Source organism: Rutilus rutilus, assembly GCF_951802725.1.
Source record: "Rutilus rutilus genome assembly, chromosome: 8".
Classification (NCBI taxonomy): Eukaryota; Metazoa; Chordata; class Actinopteri; order Cypriniformes; family Leuciscidae; genus Rutilus; species Rutilus rutilus.
The window spans coordinates 37041223-37064446 of record NC_140222.1 but is presented as its reverse complement, the minus strand read 5'-3'; the positions used below and the strand labels follow the sequence as shown (position 1 = coordinate 37064446).

The 23224-nt window shown below is 39.7% G+C and overlaps 1 protein-coding gene and 1 long non-coding RNA gene across 2 annotated transcripts in view; both read left to right on the top strand.

Annotated features, from left to right (window-relative positions):
* LOC311295379 overlaps positions 1-17065 on the top strand; it is a 41399-nt gene extending 24334 nt beyond the window's left edge. Inside the window, exon 2 of the long non-coding RNA XR_014628323.1 lies at positions 2030-17065. This is a non-coding gene — a long non-coding RNA (uncharacterized lncRNA). The remainder of the gene's footprint in view (positions 1-2029) is intronic.
* Positions 17066-17517: 452 nt separating this feature from the next.
* Positions 17518-22834, top strand: LOC311295366 (uncharacterized protein). Its single transcript, XM_084416716.1, has 5 exons — positions 17518-20438; positions 20537-20605; positions 20717-20845; positions 20923-21050; positions 21638-22834. The coding sequence occupies exons 1-5, from the start codon at positions 20372-20374 to the stop codon at positions 21746-21748; spliced, it is 504 nt and encodes a 167-aa protein (XP_084272842.1). The 5' UTR covers positions 17518-20371; the 3' UTR covers positions 21749-22834.
* The last annotated feature ends 390 nt before the right edge of the window (positions 22835-23224 follow it).

The window sequence follows — 23224 nt, the reverse complement described above, 5'->3', positions numbered from 1 at the left end:
CTTTATAACACATAGGCCTAATTGCGAGTTTATATCTCGCAATTCTGACATCTTTTCTCAGAATTGTGAGATATAAACTAACAATTGTGAGATATTTAAGTTAAATTCTAAGGAAAAAAAAAAGACAGACTTTTTTTTTTAAACAGAATTATATCTCATAATTCTGACTTTATAACACGCATTTGCGACTTTATATCACGCAATTCTGACTTTATAACCTGCAATTGCGACTTTATACCACGTAATTCTGAGATAAAAAGTCAGAATTACCTTTTTTTTTTTTGTTCACTCTGTGGCGGAAACAAGCTTCCATAGTCTGCTGTTAGCTGGCAGATCATTTGGCTTCATACACATACTTAGCAAACAAGAAACGTTGACAAACGTACTCTTCTAATCATTACACTGGGTACCTATCTAGTTAATGCAACTTTTGATATAGGAACTCGAACTCCTAATATTTTACTATAAGCAATTATAGAGATATAAATATAATTGAAGCACTTACAGGATTTCACTCTTTGTGAGGTTTCGTTTTGCCGCGTTCAGCTACAGTACGTGTCTGCAGGAGCACCACAACAACAATCTGTGACGCTGTAGGAACTCACTCGGCTAATAGCTGCCCTGATTGCTGCCTCGCGCTAGGAAATAAATGAATTACTGTTATAAATATAAAACGTCACTAAAGACCTATAATTGTCACAATTATTTTTAATGTTAAAATATATTTGTCAGGGACCCCCCAAAATCCAAAAATAAATTCTTATGGGGGGGTCCCTAATGACCCCCCCAGACCCCCTTCATTTCGAACCCTGAGTATAGGGCTGGGACTCGATTCCACAAAAAGTTGAGAGTCAGTGTCTGGAATCGATTAAACTCCTCCTGGGACATAATAAAGTTGGGTGTAAGCGCTACATTGAGCATAGTAAATTCCAGCCTTTGTGATGAATTTTGTAGCATCTTTTAAATCTACGACTAGGGGCAGTATGGTGAAATTTTGCTTTGTCTAAGGTTAAATAAGTTGTAAACTTAACCGGCTCATGAACACACAGTCCAGAAAAGGACTCTGGAACAATTATTGAGAAGGACAATTCGGGTGGTTAAAATGATGTAGAATCTGTTCATTATTAGCCTACATCACCCCACCTCCAAATATAAAAGCAGTCCTGTCCAAATGGGGCTTCAGGATGTGAAAGTTTAACTGTGAGTCACAGAGTGGAAATAACAGGGTCAAGCAAAGTGAGAATGGCCATGTCATGTCAAAAATATGAAAAATAAAACTTCTCGCATTCATTCTGTTGTTCGTTGTACGCATAACATATTTACAATTTTGACATGATGCACATCATACATCGACATGGGTAATCTGATACAAATATCAGAGTTGGTTCTTTTAATTAATAGTTCAGAAAGGTTTCATGTCAATAAAGCCATCAGGCTGTTTTTAATTGTGGTGCCACTAAGAAAGCAAAAATATATTCTCTCTCTCTGTACAGTAATATCTTTTTATAGCCATCCTTACGTGACGCTTAAGTTTATGGTAATGCATGAAACAAATGTTAACTAAAACATGCAAACATGTTAACTAAAAGAGAGCAAGTGGTTGCAAATGCACTTTTTTCTTATCAAAGCTTTGTCACCCTCTGGAGGCCATTATTAATAACTTATTTACAGTGTTAACCAGGTCTTCAACATTTTTAAGGCAAAAAAGTTATAACCTATAATAACGCATATAGTATCAGAGTGCTTACATTTTTACCACATTATTGGTAGTTTTAATGTGATATTTGTTGTAAAAGCACAGCAACCACAACACTTGCCATGCTTTTGCTACAGTAACTTCAGTTGTACTGTGATAGGTGTAGTAAAAAGATAGTAACCACAAAACTTACCATGCTTTTACCTCAGTTTCGGTAGTTTAAAAGTAAAAAAATGTAAAATCCAATATTTGTTAGGTAAATCAGTACTTTTTCCTTTAAATAATCAGGGGCCTATATTATACATAATAATATTTTCTTTTCTCTTTTTTCAGCTGAAAAGACCAAAAAGGCCTTTCGGACTTAGTCAGCCCATTATTGTTTGAGGAGAAGTAAACGGAGGAGATGGAAAGCTACAAAGGCAAATATTCGCAACATGTGTTGGTTTTAACCCTTAATCAAACATTTTATCAAGCATTTATTGTTTCTTAAATCTTTTCTTACAAAATCCATAACCCAATCAGTCCGAACATAATCTCAAAGTCTTAATAATTCACAAGATTTAACAAGTTGTCAAATTCATACGATACTAGTACATATTTGTATACTCGTATACAATCCTGCAGCTTTTACTCATACTGCTGTCATTGGCCACTGCCTCAAATCCTGTACATATTTATCACGATATTTGTAAATCAGTTGCGCCCCTTCTTGGAAAGTAGTTGGATGTCCCACACACTGTCAGAAAGTTTATATTAATTGCATTGTATTCATGTTCCGATGATACATGATGTCTTTCCACACCTCATAACCGACCTCTGTTTGCAAGAGTGGAATAGCTAATCTGACTTGTCACATGACATCAGATATTTGATTATTGTGTCATAATCAGATCAGTTACACTGCTGATAACTGTTTTGTTTGCATGTAAAACTTGTTATTTTTAAACAAATTCATATTAATATTGCCTGCTATTAAAGATATACTTTTATTCATAGAAATGCCTACATATCAGTGAACTTATAACATAAAATTGCATTTAACATTTAATTATGCAACACTCTTTACAGAAAAATATCCCTCAGTTATGGATAAACTCACAACATCATCCTCAAGTGCTGTGCTGGGCACATTGGACAACAAGTGTCCTCCAACATATTTGATCTGTGGCCAAGTTCTCCACATCTTCCCATGGGATACTGACATTCTTCAGACCTTCGTGAAACTCCATGTCTGTCTCCTCTTCCTTTGAGTATACAAAACGAGCCAATCACAAGAAAATGCCATGGGTCTGCGGAATTTGCATAGCGTAACTCCGCCCCACCTCGTGGGTATATAAGGAAGTACGCTGGCAACATGCAGTTATGTTTTCGCTTCGGAGCCAAGAGTTTTCTTCACTCCCACAAGCCATTCTGAATCATCTTAACTCTACGAGACGAGCGGCTCTTCAGTGTGTTGGTGCAACTGCGCGTTCCAGCAAGATCACATTGCCTGCTGCTGATCTGTGCAGTGATCTGCCGACAGTGTGTGTGTGCTTCTCCCTGGGCGCTTCAGCACTCTGCTGAGCTTTTTTCTCTCTTTAAAAGAGCTGCAGGTGGCATGTCTTTTTCAAGATGGTTCGCCCGTGTGTTTTCTGGATATGGGTGCGTGATTCATCTGCCTAACGGTCACGAGCGCTGTTTGGTGTGTTGGGCTTAATCGCGCTTGGCAGCGCTCGTGGATGAGTCATGTTTTCATTGCGGGAACATGACCATCGCGATGTTTAGATCGAGACTCAATGATCTCCGTGTGGTTAGAGTCCCCTCTGGCACACCCCAATCTATCTCTTACTCGAGAGGGGATACTTTGGCTGGTGGCCAGGGTGATCTGAGGGTTACGGTGTGGCACAATGACCGACGAGTCATTCCTCGGGCCACACCCCCCTCCACATCGCAAACCACAGAGCTTCCGTGTGTGCCAGGTTCCTCTCAGGGATCCAGTGTTTTCATCCCGGGCCCCGGTGGATGATGTCATGTCACTCACAGCATCACAAGGCGGGCTTGATTCCTCTGGAAATGAGGATTCGACTGCGTTGCCTCCCTTGGGAGTGCCATCGTTAGCCGAGTTAGATCCAGAGCTGACGGCCATGCTTTCCCGGGCAGCTGAAAGCACCGGTTGAAGTGGCGCCCATGTCTTGCTGGGTCGCGAGAACCATCAGGCTCAGCTATGCGATTCAGTTCGCATGGTCTCCTCCCCTGCTTCCGGGGAGTCTGCTACACCATGGTCAGTGGCAAATCCCTACTGGCGAAGGGAGCGATTGAGACTGTCCCTCCAGCTGAAATGAAGTCCGGCTTCTACAGACCCTACTTCATTGTAACCAAGAAAACCGGTGGGTTATGGCCAATCCTGGACCTCCGATCCCTTCACAGGCTTCCGTTCAGGATGTTGACAGCGAAACGTCTGGATTGGTTACAGCGATCGACCGGAAGGACGCCTACTTTCATGTCTCCATTCTCCCTCGACACAGACCGTTCCTACGGTTTGCTTTCGAGGGGCGGGCATATCAGTAAGTGGTTCTCCTATTCGAGCTAGCCCTATCTCCTCGCGTCTTCTCCAAAGTCGTTGTGGCAGCCCTTGTGCCGCTACAGCAACACGGGGTTCGCATCCTGAACTATCTCGATGACTGGCTGATCCTAGCTCACTCTCGAGACCAGGTTTGTGAACACAGGGACCTAATGCTCCGGCACCTAGCCCGCCTAGGCCTTCAGGTCAACTGGGAAAAGAGCAAACTCTCACCCATGCAGAGGATCTCTTTTCTCGGTATGGAAATCGACTCGGTCGCCATGTGCGTGCAGCTTAACAGCTTGACTTGTCTGAGACAGTTCGAGGGCAAGAGTGTGGTTCCACTGAAGTTATTTTAGAGGCTCCTGGGGCATATGGCATCCGCAGCTACGTCGCTCAGGTTGCCTCATATGTTTAAGAGAGCTGGTGAGGAGAAGGAGAGGAATAAAAAGTGATCTGGTTTCAGTCTGAGAGTTGTGTCCTTGAATACGGAGTTTAGAGGAACAATACATGGTGTCAGAAACGGATAACCCACGACAGACAGACAAGAAGTTGGAGCAGTTTTAAAGGTGTGGAGAGTGAGAACGGGGAGACCTGTGGAGCAAGAGAAAGAGCGAGTCGGTGAGAGCTAACAACAAGTTAGCGGCAAGCTAAAAGCTCACAGCATGGACCACATATTTACCATCACACCACCGGGACCATTCGACTTCAAGCCAAGTTCGTGGCCCACATGGATTAAAAGGTTTGAATACTTCAGAACTGTGTCTGGATTGAAAGAAAAAGATGGCGCATACCAGGTGAATTATCTCATCTATACAATGGGTGATAAGGCTGACGATATTCTGAGCTCACTGCAGTTGACAGAAGAGAAAGAAAATGACTTTGACGAGGTAAAAAAGGCCTTTGATGGACACTTTGTAGGAGTGCATAATGTAATTTATGAATGAGCCAAGTTTAATAAACAATGTCAAAAAGTCGGCGAATCTGCAGAAAACTTTATCACCACAGTGCACAAGCTAGCTGATCATTGCAAATATGGCGTCTTATGTGAGGATATGATCCGAGATAGGATTATTGTTGGCATATATGATGCTAAATTGTCTGAAAAACTGCAGCCCAACCCAAATTTGGATTTAGCTACAGCTATAGTTCAAGTGAGGTAGCACGAGGAAGTGAAAAAGCAACAAGCTGTTCTGCGGTCAGCTGATTCACTAGGACAAATAGTCTCATAACAGGAAGAGACAGGCTCATAGAAAGAAATCTTTTCAACGCAGTCATTCTCAGCCTCAGCCTACCTCAACCAAGCCAAAACCATGTGGTCATTCAGAGAGGGGACAGAAAGATTAAGGAGGAGGTGTTCATTGAGAAGGGCCTGACCACACCCTTAGTGGGCCTCCAGGCTATCCGCAGACTACAGATGGTCCCTCAGCGCAATAGCATTGACGACGCAGAGAAACACTCAACCCAGATGTATAACCCAGGGCTGGGTAACCTTAAGGGGGAGTATAAAATTAAGCTGAGAGACAACGCAACACCCAATGCCCTCTCGGCCCTGTGACGTGTAGCCATTCCGCTCCGGGCCAAAGTTAAAGAGGAACTAGACCGGATGAAGAAGATGGGGGTCATAGCCCATGTTGAAAAACCGACTGAATTGTTGTCATGGTCCCTATAGTGAAAACGTGGACTTAACCCTTCTGAATGAGAGCGTCATCAGAGACACATCTTACCGGCACTGGATGAGACACTGGCCAAGCTGGAAGGAGCTAGAGTCTTCACAAAGCTCGACGTGACATCAGGCTTCTGGCAGGTACCACTCCACAAAGACTCAATGGTGTTGACCACGTTCACACACCAGAGGGCCGCTACTACTTCAAAAGGTTACCTTTTGGTATATCATCGGCGCCCAAACACTTCCAAAAGAGGATTTCTCTGCTGATTGATGTTGTTGACGGAGTCCTATGTCATGCTGACGATGTCCTTGTAATAGGAAGAGACCGGGCAGAGCACGATTACAGGATGCACAGGGTGCTACATGAATTCAGAGAGGTTGGGCTCACTCTGAATGAGAAATGCCAGTTTTCCCTGACAGAGATCCGTTTCCTGGGTCATGTCATAAATTCTCAATTCATCAGAGCAGACCCGGGTAAAATAAAGGCATTCCTTGACATGCCTGAGCCAAAGTTGTGGCTGATGTTCATCGTTTCATGGGCATGGTGATCTTTGTAGGCAAATTTTCACCACGCCTGCCTGATCTGACAAAGCCTATTCATGACCTGCTGAAGACAGAGAACAGCTGGAGAACCAACAGAAAGTGTTCCTGGAGACAAAAAAAATAATTGGGGTCAGAGACTGTGTTAGCCCAATACAGCCCAAATCACGAAACCATGGTACTGGCGGATGCCTCTTCATATGGAATATAAAAGTAATCCAAAGCAGTTTCTCTGATCCTCTAGACCTGTTGTTTCTATTCCCTCTTTAATAATATGTAATGTAAATCTCTTAGACAGTAAGTGCAATAACAAACTTATGTAAAAAGAACATAAACATATTATCACTGGTGACTATCAGTGCCATTTTCTGGGAGATGTTGAAACCTCAGGAAGGGATGTATGAAGCTTTTACCTGTTATATGGCTTACCCAGTTGCTCCAAAGGTCAAGTAGAATCATTACAAAATTATGTTTAAGATTTAACCAGCTAATCATTTTAAACAGAAACAAGGCTTCATCATTGTGGCTTTTGTTCTTCTGTTCACTATAATCACCTATTATTTTACTATGAGGTTACTTCTACATTTTGGTTTGATATACATAGCTGGTTGTCAGTAGGAGACAATTACTCCTATAACCCAACAAGATGTGCTTTTTTAAAGTAATGTTTTAAAAAACATAATAGCAAGTCTGAAACTTTGTTTCTCTCTGTCAAAATATTACCTATTTTAGTGTATTTTTCTTTGATGTCTAACCTGTTTTCATTTTTGATTGTTCCCTGTCTTATTATGTACATTCTACAATAAAATAAGAAATAAAATAAATACAATTGTTTTCTGTTAAACCATAGTGTTCCTCCAGAGGGCGCTTGAGGGCCCAGAAAACTGAATCCGCCTTTGAGAGGCATGGACAGATTTTGTCTTACAGGACAAATGTGTACACTAAAAGAGTAAACTTTTACGTCTATATATACTCAGGACGTTGCAGCTAATGAAAAAAATATATTTATCAATCTGTCTGAAAACACTTCCTTAATAATTTTGTATGCATTCTTTTACAATATCACAAATGTATTTGATTGGTCCATTCTGGCCAGCAGTGAGAAAAGTAACATAAATAAAGCTGATTCTTCAGCAGTGATTCTGGTTCTTTAAGTTTCTCAATATTTTTTGAGAACACTTTTTGACGTTTTTACATCTAATGGTAAAGACCCTTGTAATAATGTTAACTGCACTGCTGATTATGTCATGCTAATTTATGAACTAAAATGGGAAAAATTACTGTACTATTGCCTTTCACATTTACAGTTATTTACTAGGTTATTTGCATACTTTATGCGTTATGATACAAAGATCCATTACAACACAAAAAGCATGCACACTATAGGCTAAATCTTATTTTTTCTCAATGCACAAAACGATTGAACCATTTTTAACAATTAAACATAGGGGCTACCACTCTTCATGTTGAGATTAAGAAAATTGTGAGAATTTGATGCATAACTTCAAATAGAAAAACTATTGGTTCGTTTGCACTCTCACACAAAGCTGAGACTTTGTGGTTAATTGCTTGTAACAAGCAAGACCAGTCGCACACTTTACAAGACCATCTCTAAACACCTTAGCATATAGCCGACCTCATGAGGTAAACTCCAAGGTGTTAGCCACAGGTTAGCAAAGCTGTGCAGATGTAGCTATGGGCTACTTGACACCAAACTGTGAAAAAGTTATTTAGCTCATCTTGTTTAAAGGTTGTAACTGAAGAAGACTTTCAGCCAAAATATCTCTGATCTCTGAATGACTCTGAAGTATTGGCTATACTTCTCTTGATATGAATCGAATACCATACCATGCATGAGTGTATGTATGTTTAACACTGGAAATATAGCCGACGAAAAAAAAGTAGGCCAACTGCTCATATCCGAATATCACCCAGCTATTTACCAAATAAACATGAAATACTGATTATCCCCTTCCTGTTCGCAGGAGTGATTATTTTTCATGTCGACACTAATGATGTTCGACTCCGCCAGTCGGAGATCACTAAAATTAACGTTATAAAGAGGTGTGTTAACTCGCAAGTACGATGTCAGGCACTGTAATTTGCTCTGGCCCCCTTCCTGTTCGCCGGAGTGTTACGCAGTTAGTAGATTGTCCTCACTCAATGGCTGGCTGCCTAAGTGGTGTCCGCAAAATAATATAGAATTCATAGACAATTGGAAAAGTTTTTGGGGCAGACCTGACCTGTTGAAAAGAGATGGTATTCATCTCTCCTGGGATGGTGCTGCTCTTCTCTCTAGTAATATGGCACATAGTCTTAGAGCTCAAACATGAATTGGGGCTGAGGTCAGGAAGCAGACAGACTGGCTAAACCGACCATCTGCTAGCTGTCTCATGTCACCAAAGTCAGATAAATCCCATCACATAGAGCCTCTTTCACCTAGATATCATCATATAGAGACTGTGTCTGTTCCCCGAATTAGGAAATACAAAAAACTTCCAAACCCATCTAAGGTTAAAAATGTAATTGATGTTCAACAAATAAAAAACAGATATAATACAAATGAGCAAATGATAAAGCTTGGGTTGCTGAATATTCGATCCCTTACTTCAAAAGCACGTATTGTTAATGATATGATTACAGACTATAATCTAGATGTGTTGTGTTTGACAGAAACCTGGCTAAAACCAAACGATTACATTACTTTAAATGAGTCCACCCCGCAAGATTACTGTTATAAACATGAACCTCGTCTGAAAGGCAAAGGGGAGGTGTTGCTGTAATTTATAGTAATATTTTCAAAATTACTAAGAAGTCTAGTTTCAAATATAATTATTTTGAAGTGTTGGTGTTTAATGTAGCAATATACTGTACACTCACCTAAAGGATTATTAGGAACACCATACTAATACTGTGTTTGACCCCCTTTCACCTTCAGAACTGCCTTAATTCTACGTGGCATTGATTCAACAAGGTGCTGAAAGGATTCTTTAGAAATGTTGGCCCATATTGATAGGATAGCATCTTGCAGTTGATGGAGATTCGTGGGATGCACATCCAGGGCACGAAGCTCCCGTTCCACCACATGATGTCCCAAAGATGCTCTATTGGGTTGAGATCTGGTGACTGTGGGGGCCATTTTAGTACAGTGAACTCATTGTCATGTTCAAGAAACCAATTTGAAATGATTCGAGCTTTGTGACATGGTGCATTATCCTGCTGGAAGTAGCCATCAGAGGATGGGTACATGGGGGTCATAAAGGGATGGACATGGTCAGAAACAATGCTCAGGTAGGCCGTGGCATTTAAACAATGCCCAATTGGCACTAAGGGGCCTAAAGTGTGCCAAGAAAACATCCCCCACACCATTACACCACCACCACCAGCCTGCACAGTGGTAACAAAGCATGATGGATCCATGTTCTCATTCTGTTTACGCCAAATTCTGACTCTACCATCTGAATGTCTCAACAGAAATCGAGACTCATCAGACCAGGCAACATTTTTCCAGTCTTCAACTGTCCAATTTTGGTGAGCTCGTGCAAATTGTAGCCTCTTTTTCCTATTTGTAGTGGAGATGAGTGGTACCCGATGGGGTCTTCTGCTGTTGTAGCCCATCCGCCTCAAGGTTGTGCGTGTTGTGGCTTCACAAATGCTTTGCTGCATACCTCGGTTGTAACGAGTGGTTATTTCAGTCAAAGTTGCTCTTCTATCAGCTTGAATCAGTCGGCCCATTCTCCTCTGACCTCTAGCATCAACAAGGCATTTTCGCCCACAGGACTGCCGCATACTGGATGTTTTTCCCTTTTCACACCATTCTTTGTAAACCCTAGAAATGGTTGTGCGTGAAAATCCCAGTAACTGAGCAGATTGTGAAATACTCAGACCGGCCCATCTGGCACCAACAACCATGCCACGCTCAAAATTGCTTAAATCACCTTTCTTTCCCATTCTGACATTCAGTTTGGAGTTCAGGAGATTGTCTTGACCAGGACCACACCCCTAAATGCATTGAAGCAACTGCCATGTGATTGGTTGATTAGATAATTGCATTAATGAGAAATTGAACAGGTGTTCCTAATAATCCTTTAGGTGAGTGTATAGTGTAAATGATAAATCACGTTTGAGATTTGTGCTGGCTACTGTATACAGGCCACCAGGGCACCATAAAGACTTTATCAAAGAATTTGCTGACTTTCTATCAGAGTTAGTATTGGCTGCAGATAAAGTCCTAATTATTGGTGATTTTAATACATGTAGATAATGAAAAAGATGCATTGGGATTGGCATTTAAAGACATTCTTAACTCTATTGGAGTTAGACAACATGTGTCAGGACCTACTCATTGTTGTAATCATACTCTAGATCTAATATTATCACACGGAATAAATGTTGATGCTGTTGAAATCCGAAATTGAGCGATAACATCTCAGATCATTATCTAGTCTTGTGTAAACTTAATTTAGCCAAGGCTGCAAAGTCAACTCTGTGTTATAAATATGTTAGACCCATCACTTCTGCCACTAAAGATTGCTTTATCAATAATCTTCCTAATCAGTTTCCTCATCTCAGCATCCCAGATAGCTTAGAAGAACTTGATATTGCAGCAAAAACTTTTAACTCTCTCTTTTCCAGTTCTATAGACACAGTTTTTCCGTTGCGCTTAAATAAGATTAAAGAAAATAGTCCAACGCCGTGGTACAACGAGCACACTCAGGCCCTTAGAGAGCAGCCAGAAAAATGGAGCGCAACTGGAAGAAAACAAAACTAGAGGTATTTCACATTTCATGGAAGGAGAGCTTGATTGCATACAGAGAGGCCATAAAAGCTGCTAAATCTGCTTATTTTTCAACCCTATTGGAAGAGGAAAAAAAAACCTAGGTATTTATTTGAAACAGTGGCTAAACTAACTGGGAAACTGGGAAAAATAAAGCTTCAAGCCCAGATGTTTCCAAGCAGCACAGCAGTAATGACTTTATGAACTTCTTCACTTATAAGATTTATAATATCAGGGAGAAAATTATAACCAAGCAACCGTCTACTACAGTATCGCATCAGGCAGTGCATTGTAGTCTCCCTAAGGAAAAATTCTATACATTCATTGCTATAGGAGAGGAAGAATTCGCTAAACTCGTTAAATCATCTAAAACGACAACATGTTAGAACCTATACCGATTAAGCTATTGAAAGAGATGCTTCCAGATGTCATAGATCCTCTTCTTAATATCATTAATTAAACTTTGTCATTAGGATATGTACCAAAACTGTACATATGTACTTTTAAGCTGGCTATTATTAAACCGCTTGTTAAAAAACGCAACTTGATCGTACAGAATTATTCAATTACAGGCTGATCTCGAATCTACCTTTTCTGTCAAAGATACTAGAAAAGGCAGTATCCTCACAACTATGTTCCTTTTTAGAAAGAAATTATATCTGCAAGGATTTTTAATCAGGATTTAGACCATTCCATAGTACTGAGACAGCTCTCATTAGAGTTACAAATGATTTGCTCTTATCATCCGATCGTGGTTGTATCTCTCTATTAGTGTTACTCGATCTTAGTGCTGCTTTTGATCAGTGCTCAGTACTAGGACTGTTGCTGTTAACTCTGTACATGCTACCCTTAAGAGCTTTTCACTAGGAAGCATGGCATTAGCTTTCACTGTTATGCCGACGATACTCAGCTGTATATTTCTTCAAAACCTAACAAAACTTACCAATTCACTAAATTAACGGAATGCATAGCTGATATAAAAAATTGGATGACTAGTAATTTCCTACAACTTAATTCAGAAAAAAACAGAGATTCTAATTATTGGACAAAAAAAATTCCTCACGTAATAACCTAGAATATGGTCTAACACTTGATGGCTGCTCTGTCGAGTCTTCGTCGTCGGTTAGAAACCTGGGTGTGAAAGTCACATGTCTAGTATCTGTAAAACCGCATTTTTCCATCTTAAAAATATATCTAAATTACGTCATATGCTCTCATTGACAAATGCGGAACAATAAGTCCATGCGTTCATGACATCAAGGCTAGATTATTGTAATGCTCTACTGGGTGGTTTCCCTGTACGCTTAATAAACAAACTACAGCTGGTCCAAAATGCAGTTCTTACCAGAACCAGGAAGTATGACCATATTAGCCCTGTTCTGTCAACACTGTATTGGCTCCCTATTAAACATTGTATAAATTTTAAATTATTGCTGATTACTTACAAAGCACTAAATTATTTAACTCCCCAGTTGTCACAGGACGCAAACACAAAAAGGTAAGATCCAAGTGCAGCTTTAATGGGGTAATCCGTAATCATAAACATCCAGGCAAAAGGTCAAAATCCATACAGAGACAGTCCAAAAACAAGAAACAAACCAGGAAACGAACTCAGAAGCGCTAACCAACATTAAGCAAGGACTCCATGACAAACACCGAAACAGACAGGGTATATATACACAGATACTAACAAGGTGATGGGAAACAGCTGTGTGTAATGATCAATGAGTGACAGAACAGGATGATGGGAAATGTAGTTGTGAGTGAATGACACTGTGGGGTAAGAGGACCTCTAGTGGTTACCCAGGGAAACACAAACCAGACACTGTGACACCAGTACTTGAGCGAGCTCTTAACGCATTATAGTCCTTCACGTCTACTGCGATCTCAAAATTCCGGCCAGTTGATAATACATTATCAAAATCGACCGCTGGCGGTAGATCCTTTTCCTATTTAGCACCAAATCTTTGGAACAGTCTTCCTACCATTGTCCGGGAAGCAGACACACTCTGTCAGTTCAAAGCTAGACTAAAAACACATCTTTGACCTAGAATTCACATAACACATTATAGACTTCTATAATTCAATGTTAGGCTGCATAGATTAGGTCAGCTGGAACCGGGAACACTTCCCATAAATCTTGATGTATTCGTTACATCATATAACGCTTATATTAGTCTCTGTGTATATCCCGAGGTTTTACCGCAGTCCGCCAGATCCAGGGTGTATCCAGATCTGATGAAGGACCTGCGCCTGGACGCGACGACAACGCAGTCCTGAAGTGTCAACTAGTCTCTCCCCTGTGAAGGCCTCCCTCCCCTCCCTTTACCTCTCTACAGATAAAGCATTGTTGGGATAATTCCGGATCGTGTGGCTACGCGGAAGCGATAAAAATTCTGTATTCTAAATTTCAAGGCCAGACAAGTAGTTTGTTGAGGGTTGGTTTGTAGGCAAGGACTACATGCCTGCGCACATATATTCAAACGCGCAGATTGAACTCGTAATACTCATGTGCATGTTTTTAAGAATTTAAGTTTTTAAGAACTTAAGAATTTTCTGTTAAAACGGTGTCGTCCTAGCGGCCCCTAAGTTAATAACTAATGATCGTTGCGACGGAAGTGAATTAATCAAAACTAACTTTAGCTGGACAATAACTTTATTCTAGAGCTGCTATAAAGCCAAAACAGTCTCTGTTACTTTAATTTCCTATTATCAATGTAAAACCGCTTTGAAACAATCTACATTGTTAAAAGCGCTATATAAATGAAGATGACTTGACTTGATCTGAATTTAAATTAGTTTCTTATGTAGGAGATGGATTTTTGAAAACCATCCATCCATCCATCCATCTTCTACCGCCTATCCGGGGCCGGGTCGCGGGGGCAGCAGTCTAAGCAGGGATGCCCAGACTTCCCTCTCCCCAGACACTTCCTCCAGCTCTTCCGGGGGGACACCGAGGCGTTCCCAGGCCAGCCGGGAGACATAAGCCGCGTTTCCACTGTCGGGCCAGGGCCGGGCCGTGCTAGTGCGTGCCAGGGCCAGTCGCGTTTCCACTGTCACTTCCGGGGCTTGATCGGGGCTTACTCGGGGCCAACGGCCAGGATTTCTGGCCCGTCGAATACCTTGGGCCAAAGCGGGCCAGCTCGGGCTAGAGGAGTGGTTACCAACAGAGGAGGAGTTTACCATTGGGAGACGGCAGCGCCGGATGATTCTGTCAGCATTAAAGACTTAAAAATAAAATAATTTAAATCGCGTTCATGTTTGAATGCCTTCTGTTTGTGATGCAAAAGACTATGCGCGCTAGCCGTTACCATAGTAAACATAGTAAACGCTTGAAGATACGCATAGTAAAAAAAACAACATAGCGAACGCTTGAAGAAATCAGACCAATCTTAAAGGCTATCACAGTCATGTTTTTATTTTATCTGTCATAGCCTACGTCTCGTCTCTTTAAACCGGACTATCAAAAAATAAAGTAACTTTTTTTTCGGGAGCTTCCTCTGTTTCTCTGACTGAAAATATCTGTATGGGAGTCGAGAGAGTGCTAAAGCTCCCCAGGTCGTATGGCATATATTTGTAGAATTTATCATTTTTTCTAAATGTGATGTAAATATGTCCTGTAACTAAGTTACCAGATAAAGAAACAGACGCGACTGAAAAAGTAAGTGTGTCCTCTTTCTTTTGTGAAATAGACCTAACGTTAGCTGCTAACGGTAATTTATTTCTGAGTGACTAATGTGCAATTTTTACATAAATTAATTCATTATGATCAATGTATCACTTTTTATTGTAAACCTGTGGTAAAACATCGATGCTTGGGTTTTAAATATTCAAGTAGCTGCTAAACAAAAACAAAAAAAGCTAGCAAACGGCCGCTTTTATCGTGTTTGTTTTCAACGCTTTTTCCAGTGATATCTGATTAGTTTTCTGATAAAACTTCCATTTGTTGGTGAGATGATGGGTTAGTGTGACGTTGTCCCAGAGAGGCGTGTTACGGGCGTGTTTTAGTGAAGCGCTGTGGAGCTTCTGGCCCGACAGTGGAAACGCATGCCCTGTGCTATTGGCCCGAGGCTATTAGCCCGGCACGGCCCGTTTAAAGCCCTGGCCCGGCCCTGGCCCGACAGTGGAAACGCGGCTATAGTCTCTCCAGCGTGTCCTAGGTCTTCCCCGGGGTCTCCTCCCGGTGGGACATGCCCGGAACACCTTCCCGGGAAGGCGTCCAGGAGGCATCCGGAAAAGATGCCCGAGCCACCTCAACTGACCCCTCTCGATGTGGAGGAGCAGCGGCTCTACTCTGAGCTCCTCCCGAGTGACCGAGCTTCTCACCCTATCTCTAAGGGATCGCCCAGCCACCCTGCGGAGAAAGCTCATTTCGGCCGCTTGTATCCGGGATCTTGTCCTTTCGGTCATGACCCACAGCTCATGACCATAGGTGAGAGTAGGAACGTAGATTGACTGGTAAATCGAGAGCTTCGCCTTGCGGCTCAGCTCCTTCTTTACCACGACAGACCGGTACAGGGACCGCATTACTGCAGAAGCTGCACCGATCCGCCTGTCAATCTCCCGTTTTTGAAAACCACTGCTGCTTAAATGTGTCCCTGGATCACGTCACCAGTCACAAGTCGCACTGGTATATTTGTGGTAATAGCCAACAATACATTGTATGGGCCCAAGTTATCAATTTTTCTTTTATGCCAGAAATCATTAGGATATTAAGTAAAGATTATGTTCCATGAAGATATTTAGTAAATTTCCTACTGTAAATATATAAATATTTATTTTTGTGAGTGAATGCAGCACAATCACGAACATAAGTGGACAACTTTAAGGGTAATTTTCTCAATGTTTCGAATTTTTTGCACCCTCAGATTCCAGATTTTCAAATAGTTGTATCTCGGCCAAATATTGTTCTATCCTAACAAACCATACATCAATGGAAAGCTTATTCAGCTTTCAGATGCTGTATAAATCTCAATATCAAAAAATGTACCCATGTGACTATAATGTATATATATGTGATTATATATGTGATTATAATCAAGGTATTAATCAATATTTTTCCTTCTAAATATCACATGAGTTGAATGACTTCTCCAAAGCTTATGATATTTTACTTTGTTATAAAAGTTACCAGTTTGATTACTGAAATGTTCTTTTCATGTATTCTCTAATGTCTGTATTTGATATCTGAATGCAGTAACAGTGCTTGCTTATTTAGCCCGGCTTCCAAAAATTACATATGGACTCTTTTTGTTTGAGAAAGGTCTTCAACGTGTGTTAAAACTTATAAGGATCATTGGCATCAATATTTTGAGTGACCATTTCGTAGATAAAGTATTTTCTTTACTGTGTTATATTAAAGTGCCCTCTCTATGAAAGAAAGAACGTTATCTTGAATGTTTGAGAGGACTCCACAACCTTGGAAAAGCTGTGTGTCGGTGTGTGTGTTAGTCTTCTTGGGTTACAGGTTAATGGACCACTGGCATTGAGATTGACTGAGTTGTTGTTCGGGACATGCTGGCGTACAGCAACCCAAATCTGCGGCCTGGAAGGTCACGACGTGCCTGACTTCAGAGTCCGAGTGTCAGCTGCATAATCTATGGAGATATGCTTCCATCTATCTGTATATGTGTGGAAAATTACTATGTTTATCTATTTCTTAGCCAATCAGAATCATTCAACCTGAAGCAAGGACATAGCTTAGACCTTGGTGAAGGGTATAACTGCTGTGATCTTTGTAATTGTAAGCGAGGCGGCCTACAAACTCCATTGAGTCTTGAAGCTGACTTCTGCTGATGAAACTGCTAACTTTCTTCAGTAAAACTTTTCTTTAATGTATTATAATTCTGACTCCGGGTCTTCATTCATCATATCTGGTTCTGGGTCTTTGACTGTAAGTCCCCTTACAGTAGTAACACTTGATTAATTACTAATGGGTTACCATTACCTTATATTATACATTATTAATATTATGAACCTGTATATAGTAGTTCTTAGTAGTCCTCAGTAAGGTATGACAAATAGTAGTTACTGATTAGCTAATAGTGAACTACCACATTCAACTGAGCACTATTACTTACTAATTTGTTTATCAGAGTATCTTGTTAGTTAGTAGTTACTAGTATACGGCTAGAAGATGGCTGTGTCTCATGTGACCTTGTTATTTGTACACGCTGTGACTATACAAATCACAACTTGTAAATAGGAAAATGTTGGTGTTATTTTGTCACTTATTGGGAGCAGTATGCTAGCTGGAACCATTTACCTCCAGTCTTTCTGCTAAGCTAGGCTAGCAGTGGGTGCGTCAGACAGAGTTACGGCACATACGGAGATGAAAAGTGTATGTATGGACATATCTAACTCGGGGGGATACTGTGAATAAGCTAAAGTCCCAAAAAGTCGGTGTGTTCCTCTAAACGAGAGCAAATGGTTACAAATGCAAGTTTTTCTTATCAAAGCTTTGTCACTTTCTGGAGGCCATTATTAATAACTTATTTACAGTGTTAACCAGGGGTCTTCAACATTTCTAATAAAATCTAAGTTGTATTCTAATGTGGCAATATTATGTGCAAGAAATTTAGAATCACACTTTAATTTATAACTGACTACGCCACCCTGGTGGAGGGCCAGGGAAATACTCCAAAGAAGGACACACAGGTAAGTATTACCCACTGAGGGCAAAGATATAAACCAGTGAGACAGGGGTAACGATACAAAATATACTTTATTTTAATCAAACATCATGAACATCACTAAAAAAACAAAAACCACCAACCCAAATAAAATATACAAACACAAAGATGGCACGTCGAGGGCCTCCCAGCCTCCTGACCAGGTATGGCCAAGCAGAGAGCAGTGCCTGAATGGTCACCAACAGAATCCAACTCAAAAACTGTTACAATATTAACATAAGTGCACAAAAGAAAACCATAAATTAATATGTAGTAGGCCTCATGTTGAAAAAAATAACCCAAAAACCATTAAAAAAAACCTACTAATAACAAATAACCAATGAGCAGTAATTGCAAAAGAAATCCAACACGACAAATCAAGGAAAAAGACAGCTGAAATCCCAAAACCAAAGAAAACTCCAAAGAATACACACTTAAGCCTGTTTTATGCTTCTGCGTCGAACTGCCGCGGTAGCTACGTCGTAGGCTGTGTGTAGCGCGCGTACCCTACGGCGTACCCTGACGTGCACCTCTCCAAAAATGTAACAACGCGTCAATTCTACGTGGACACAAGCGCTGTGATTGGTCTGCCAGAACCCCTCCCTCGGGGTTTCACACGTTCCCTAGGTACGCGTCAACGCGGACAACGACACAGAAGTATAAATTAAAACCAACACGTTGCCTACGGCGTATAGGCTCCGGCGTAGGTCCGACGCAGAAGTATAATGAGGCCTTTAGACAATCGAGTCAACCATAATACGCCACATAGCAGTAACACGAAGCGCGTATTGGTTGACCCCAAAAGAAACCAACCTGCTAAGCTTTAAGCTCAGCACAGCTGTACGAACCCACAGAAATTGACAATAAGTAAACCCAATAAGCAAAACAACAGCGGCATCTCCTGTAACGTCCTCACACTGGATAGGATAGGTAAAAGGTGCTACCACCTCATTGGTCTTCTTCTACCCACCCACTAATAAACCAATAAACTAACTCCTTTATCCTGCCACACTAAGTTATAGCCTTAACGCATATAGCATCATTTGGAAGGTATCATTTGGAAGCTTAAATGTTAAAAGTTAATCCTATTAAAATAATTTTTCTGCGTTACCGTGGAAATGGTATTTTTAAAACCTCCTCCCCCTAGTGTGCGGTGTCATGTTTCACATTTTACTAACATATTTACTGCACGATTTTCTAATCTTGACAAAACTCATATTGTTGGAGTCTGAGACTCAAGGTTCCATAATTTGCCACTGTTTTGTGATAGAAGTGATATTGTGACAGAAATGTATAGGGTATTAATTTGTGATAAGAGATCAGAAATGTTTCAGTGAGTGTGGGTGTCAACCGGTGGCTAAACAAAGTCTCACAAGAACTTACATTTTTGTGATATCGACTTTAGTTTAATTTGGAACACAACTTGGTTAGAAATATGGATTTGATTTTATACCAAATTATTTTGTAAAAAAAAATAATAATACAATTGTTCAGTGCAGTACATTTACTTCACAGTAAATGTAAACTTCTATAACTTTTTTTACACTTGTGTACAAAGTGATTTCACTTCAACAATAATCTTCTGAGTGTCTCCTTCTTAGTTCTCTTAAAGAATCACGGGTGTGAACAACTGATCGTTTGAAACCCATGAACTTTATACAAAGTGAGTTTAAAAAAAAAGACCTACATATTCACCTGCAATGAGAATAAACAAGGTTTGTGTTGACCACAATGAGCTAGAGGATGCAGAGAGCAATAAACCACCAACATTCATGAAACACTTAGAAACCAAACAAAAAATTCAGTTTTACTTTATTATTTATTATAAAATTAGGCTACTCAATTTTTGAGTATTTGTGGATCTATGCATTCAAATTAACAAATTTCAAAATTTGATTTTATTTTTTTTTGTATACAATAAACTGTCTGTGTTGGGTTGCCACTGTAGATATCCAATGTAAACTCATGGGTTCTGAAGTAAAAACCTGTTGAGAACGACTGATTTAACTAACGTACAACAATAAAATAGTTTATTTGCACACGGATAGCTTATTTGATTGCAAATATATACAAATAGTGTAAAGTTTAGTAAATGCACAGTGGAATAATCTACAAAATGTGGTCAGTGCAAGCATGACTTCTACTTCCTCTTGATGTGGCTGAAATTTCCCCATTGAAAGCTCTGGGGTAAAGTTTCCTCTCAAACACAGCATAAATCTACACTGCATCATGTTGAAGAGCTTTACCATCATGAAGATCATGCAGCTTCATCTGTGTGAGTTTACTTTATTAATATGTTGTAGGCTATCTGCTGTGTATCAACTAATGTCATGATTTACGTATGTTTTAATGACACAAGGTGTATGTGTGTGTTTTTATTCCACAGATCTGCTCATATGGTGTGAAGCTGCAGAGACTTTAACAGATCAACTAACAGATTTGGGTCAAAATGTGACTATAAACTGTGATTTTGATGTAAATGAGGTTTATTGGTTTTTACAGAAACTTCCAGATTCTCCGGTTGCCATTTTACGCTCTTCCACAACGTTAGCTAACATTTACTACAGTAAAGCTTTTAGGCAGAAATATTCAGTGCAAAGTAAACATCGCCTGTTCATAAATAATGTCACTATTGATGATTTAGGAGATTATTACTGTGTGACCAAAGACACTCCTCCAAAATACAGCGACGGCACCAGACTACACATCACTGGTGAGTGAACATTGAACATTCAGTGACCATCAAGCTTAACATTTAATAATTGTTAGGCAAAAACATATATATTTTAAATATTAATATTAAACCCCTTCAATGATTACACAGTACCAACTCCAACTCCAGAGATCCAGAATCATACAGCGATGAAGTACATTGAGAAGAATCAGACACATTGGCAGATTATTAGCCTCATATCTGCTCTGTTGAATACGGTTCTGATCATCGTGATCATAGGTGAGCTCTTTGAGGATTGTGTTGTTCTGTCTGTAAAGATGGGAAGGCTTAATGTTTAATCTGACTCTCACTTTAAGGACTAGTAAAGGTGTTTGTTCTTGGAAGCAAGAGAACCAGAGACAACTTGAAACAATCTCAAGATGCAAACCTACAACCGCCTCAAGTTATGAATCCTGATCAACCACAAGACTCAAGTCAAGTGCAGGTAAAACAACTATGATTAATGCGATCAAAATGAGTTAAGATACTAATATGCACCTTTTAAAAGTATAGTTCATGCCATTCCAAACCTGTATTTATTCATTCATTCTGTAAAACACAAAAGAAGACATTTTTGGAGAATAACTGTTTTTGTATACAATGAAAGTCAATGGGGTCCAAAACAACACTGGACCCAGGTTTTACTGTATGGGCAAAACAGTTAATTTCATTTCATTTGATTTATTTGCTGTGTGGACTATTCCTGTGTTACCACATCTTTATATGTTTTCAAGCGTATCCCTTTATGGATTCTAATGCACCTTTCACAAGTGCCAGTTGTACAAGGTTTTCACAGCAATGCCATAGAAGAACCATTTTGGTTTTCCCACTTTTAAGAAACTTTAATGGACTGATTCCGTGAATGTTAAAGATTCTTTATAGAACCATCAATGCCAATAAAGAATCTTTATTTTTAATAGTTAAAGCTACTATTCATTCTGGCAGTTCAGAATTGTTTGTATTACGTGTTACAGAAAACTGTAACACATTTGCATTGAGATTAAATGTATTTTATTTATATTTATTTTTCAGTACGCTACAGGAGTTTCTCACACACCATGTAAAAGGTTTCAGCCCAGACAAATAAACAGCACATATGCGCTTCTACAGCTGCCAGAATCAAGAACACATCATCCAATCTGACACCATTTAGTTTCCTTTCTCACTGTATGTGAAAAAGTATCAGATATTGCATTATGTAGAACTCTTTAATCTGCATATTTAGCTCGCTATTTTTGACCCCCAAGGGTTGTGCAAGGGACTGTTTCATTTACAATAAGAATATTAAAGTGAATTGTAAGTTACGTTTAATACTTGCTCATCTTGGATGTAATATAGTTAACAATATATGTAATAATTATCAATTACTTGTCATTTTGTCATATTTAAACCTCAAAATGCACAGTTTGCATTAGAAATGTTTTGTTTGATATGCTTATTTGTGATAACTTGCTAATTGTCTTGTGTTCAGATTTGTATAATGTCCGACTGAATTCCGGTGCTAGTTTGATATCTTTCTACTCTGGAATCCATACTCACATAATAAACTCATTTCACTTAAATATGTATTTATTTGGTAAGTAGTCTTGTAATGAGTGGAATAATGAGCAGCCAGTTTGACTATTTCCGTTTCATAATATATGTTAATATACCGTTTGTGTGTGTGTGGGTGTTAGCACATGTGTACATACACACAACATACACATGCTGTTGTATTTGTTCAATAAAGCTGTTACAAAACAAACTGTATGTATAGCCTACTCATGGTTTACTTCTGAATTAAAATGTCAAAATGTCGTTCCAAACTCACATGAATGATCTTAAACACATCGACGATTCTCAAGCGTTAGATTTGAGAGCAATAGGGGAACTTCTAATTCAGTCTGTTCATCACAGAAAGATACTGTACGGCTTCAGAAGACTATAAATATAGCCCACACACGTTACATTTACTGGAGGAGAACAGTTTATAAGCTATTGTATAAAAACATAGCAGATATGCTAAAATCTCATTTTGTGTTCCAGAGCAGAAAGAAAGTCATACATGTTTGGAACGACATGACAAAAATGCTGATATTGGGTGAACTGTCTTTAACTTACTTATTTGTACTTTATAATCAAAAAGGACCATAATGCATTATTTATGATTAGGAACCTGTGTGCTATGTGACAATCATCTTTGTGTTACTATCATCTTTTTGAATGAATAAAAAACACTTGGTAAACATCCTCAGAACTTTTTTTTGCAGTTTGGTCACTAACTGCACTCACCCATGGCTTTAGCGCCTCTTAAGTAGTTTACCTCATGTGAAGTAGGCCTGCAATGTGTTATGCAATGCTCTTGTAAAATGTTCCACTGGTCTTGCACCTCACAAGAAAAGAACCACAAAGTCTCACCTACTTCAAAAGTAAACCAAGTTTTTTCTATTTAAATCATTTGTACATGTTCTCATTGATTTCTTAAAAAAGAAAAAGAGTAGGCCTGTGTGTTAAATTGTTTAAAATGTGTTGTGCATTGAGAGAAAAGGGCTTTAGGCTACATGTAGGCTAGGTTATATATTCACATTCATGCTGCTTTCATGTGCTATTGGAATCATCGTTAATAGCCTACTAGTTTCC

What these genes read in the sequence shown, in the direction of transcription:
- LOC311295366 (XM_084416716.1), top strand. Translation starts at nt 20,372, where the DNA reads ATGAGGTTTATTGGTTTTTACAGAAACTTCCAGATTCTCCGGTTGCCA. An exon ending in CACCAGACTACACATCACTG is followed by an intron (nt 20,606 to 20,716) that starts GTGAGTGAACAT and finishes ATGATTACACAG; the next exon opens with TACCAACTCCAACTCCAGAG. An exon ending in TCTGATCATCGTGATCATAG is followed by an intron (nt 20,846 to 20,922) that starts GTGAGCTCTTTG and finishes TCTCACTTTAAG; the next exon opens with GACTAGTAAAGGTGTTTGTT.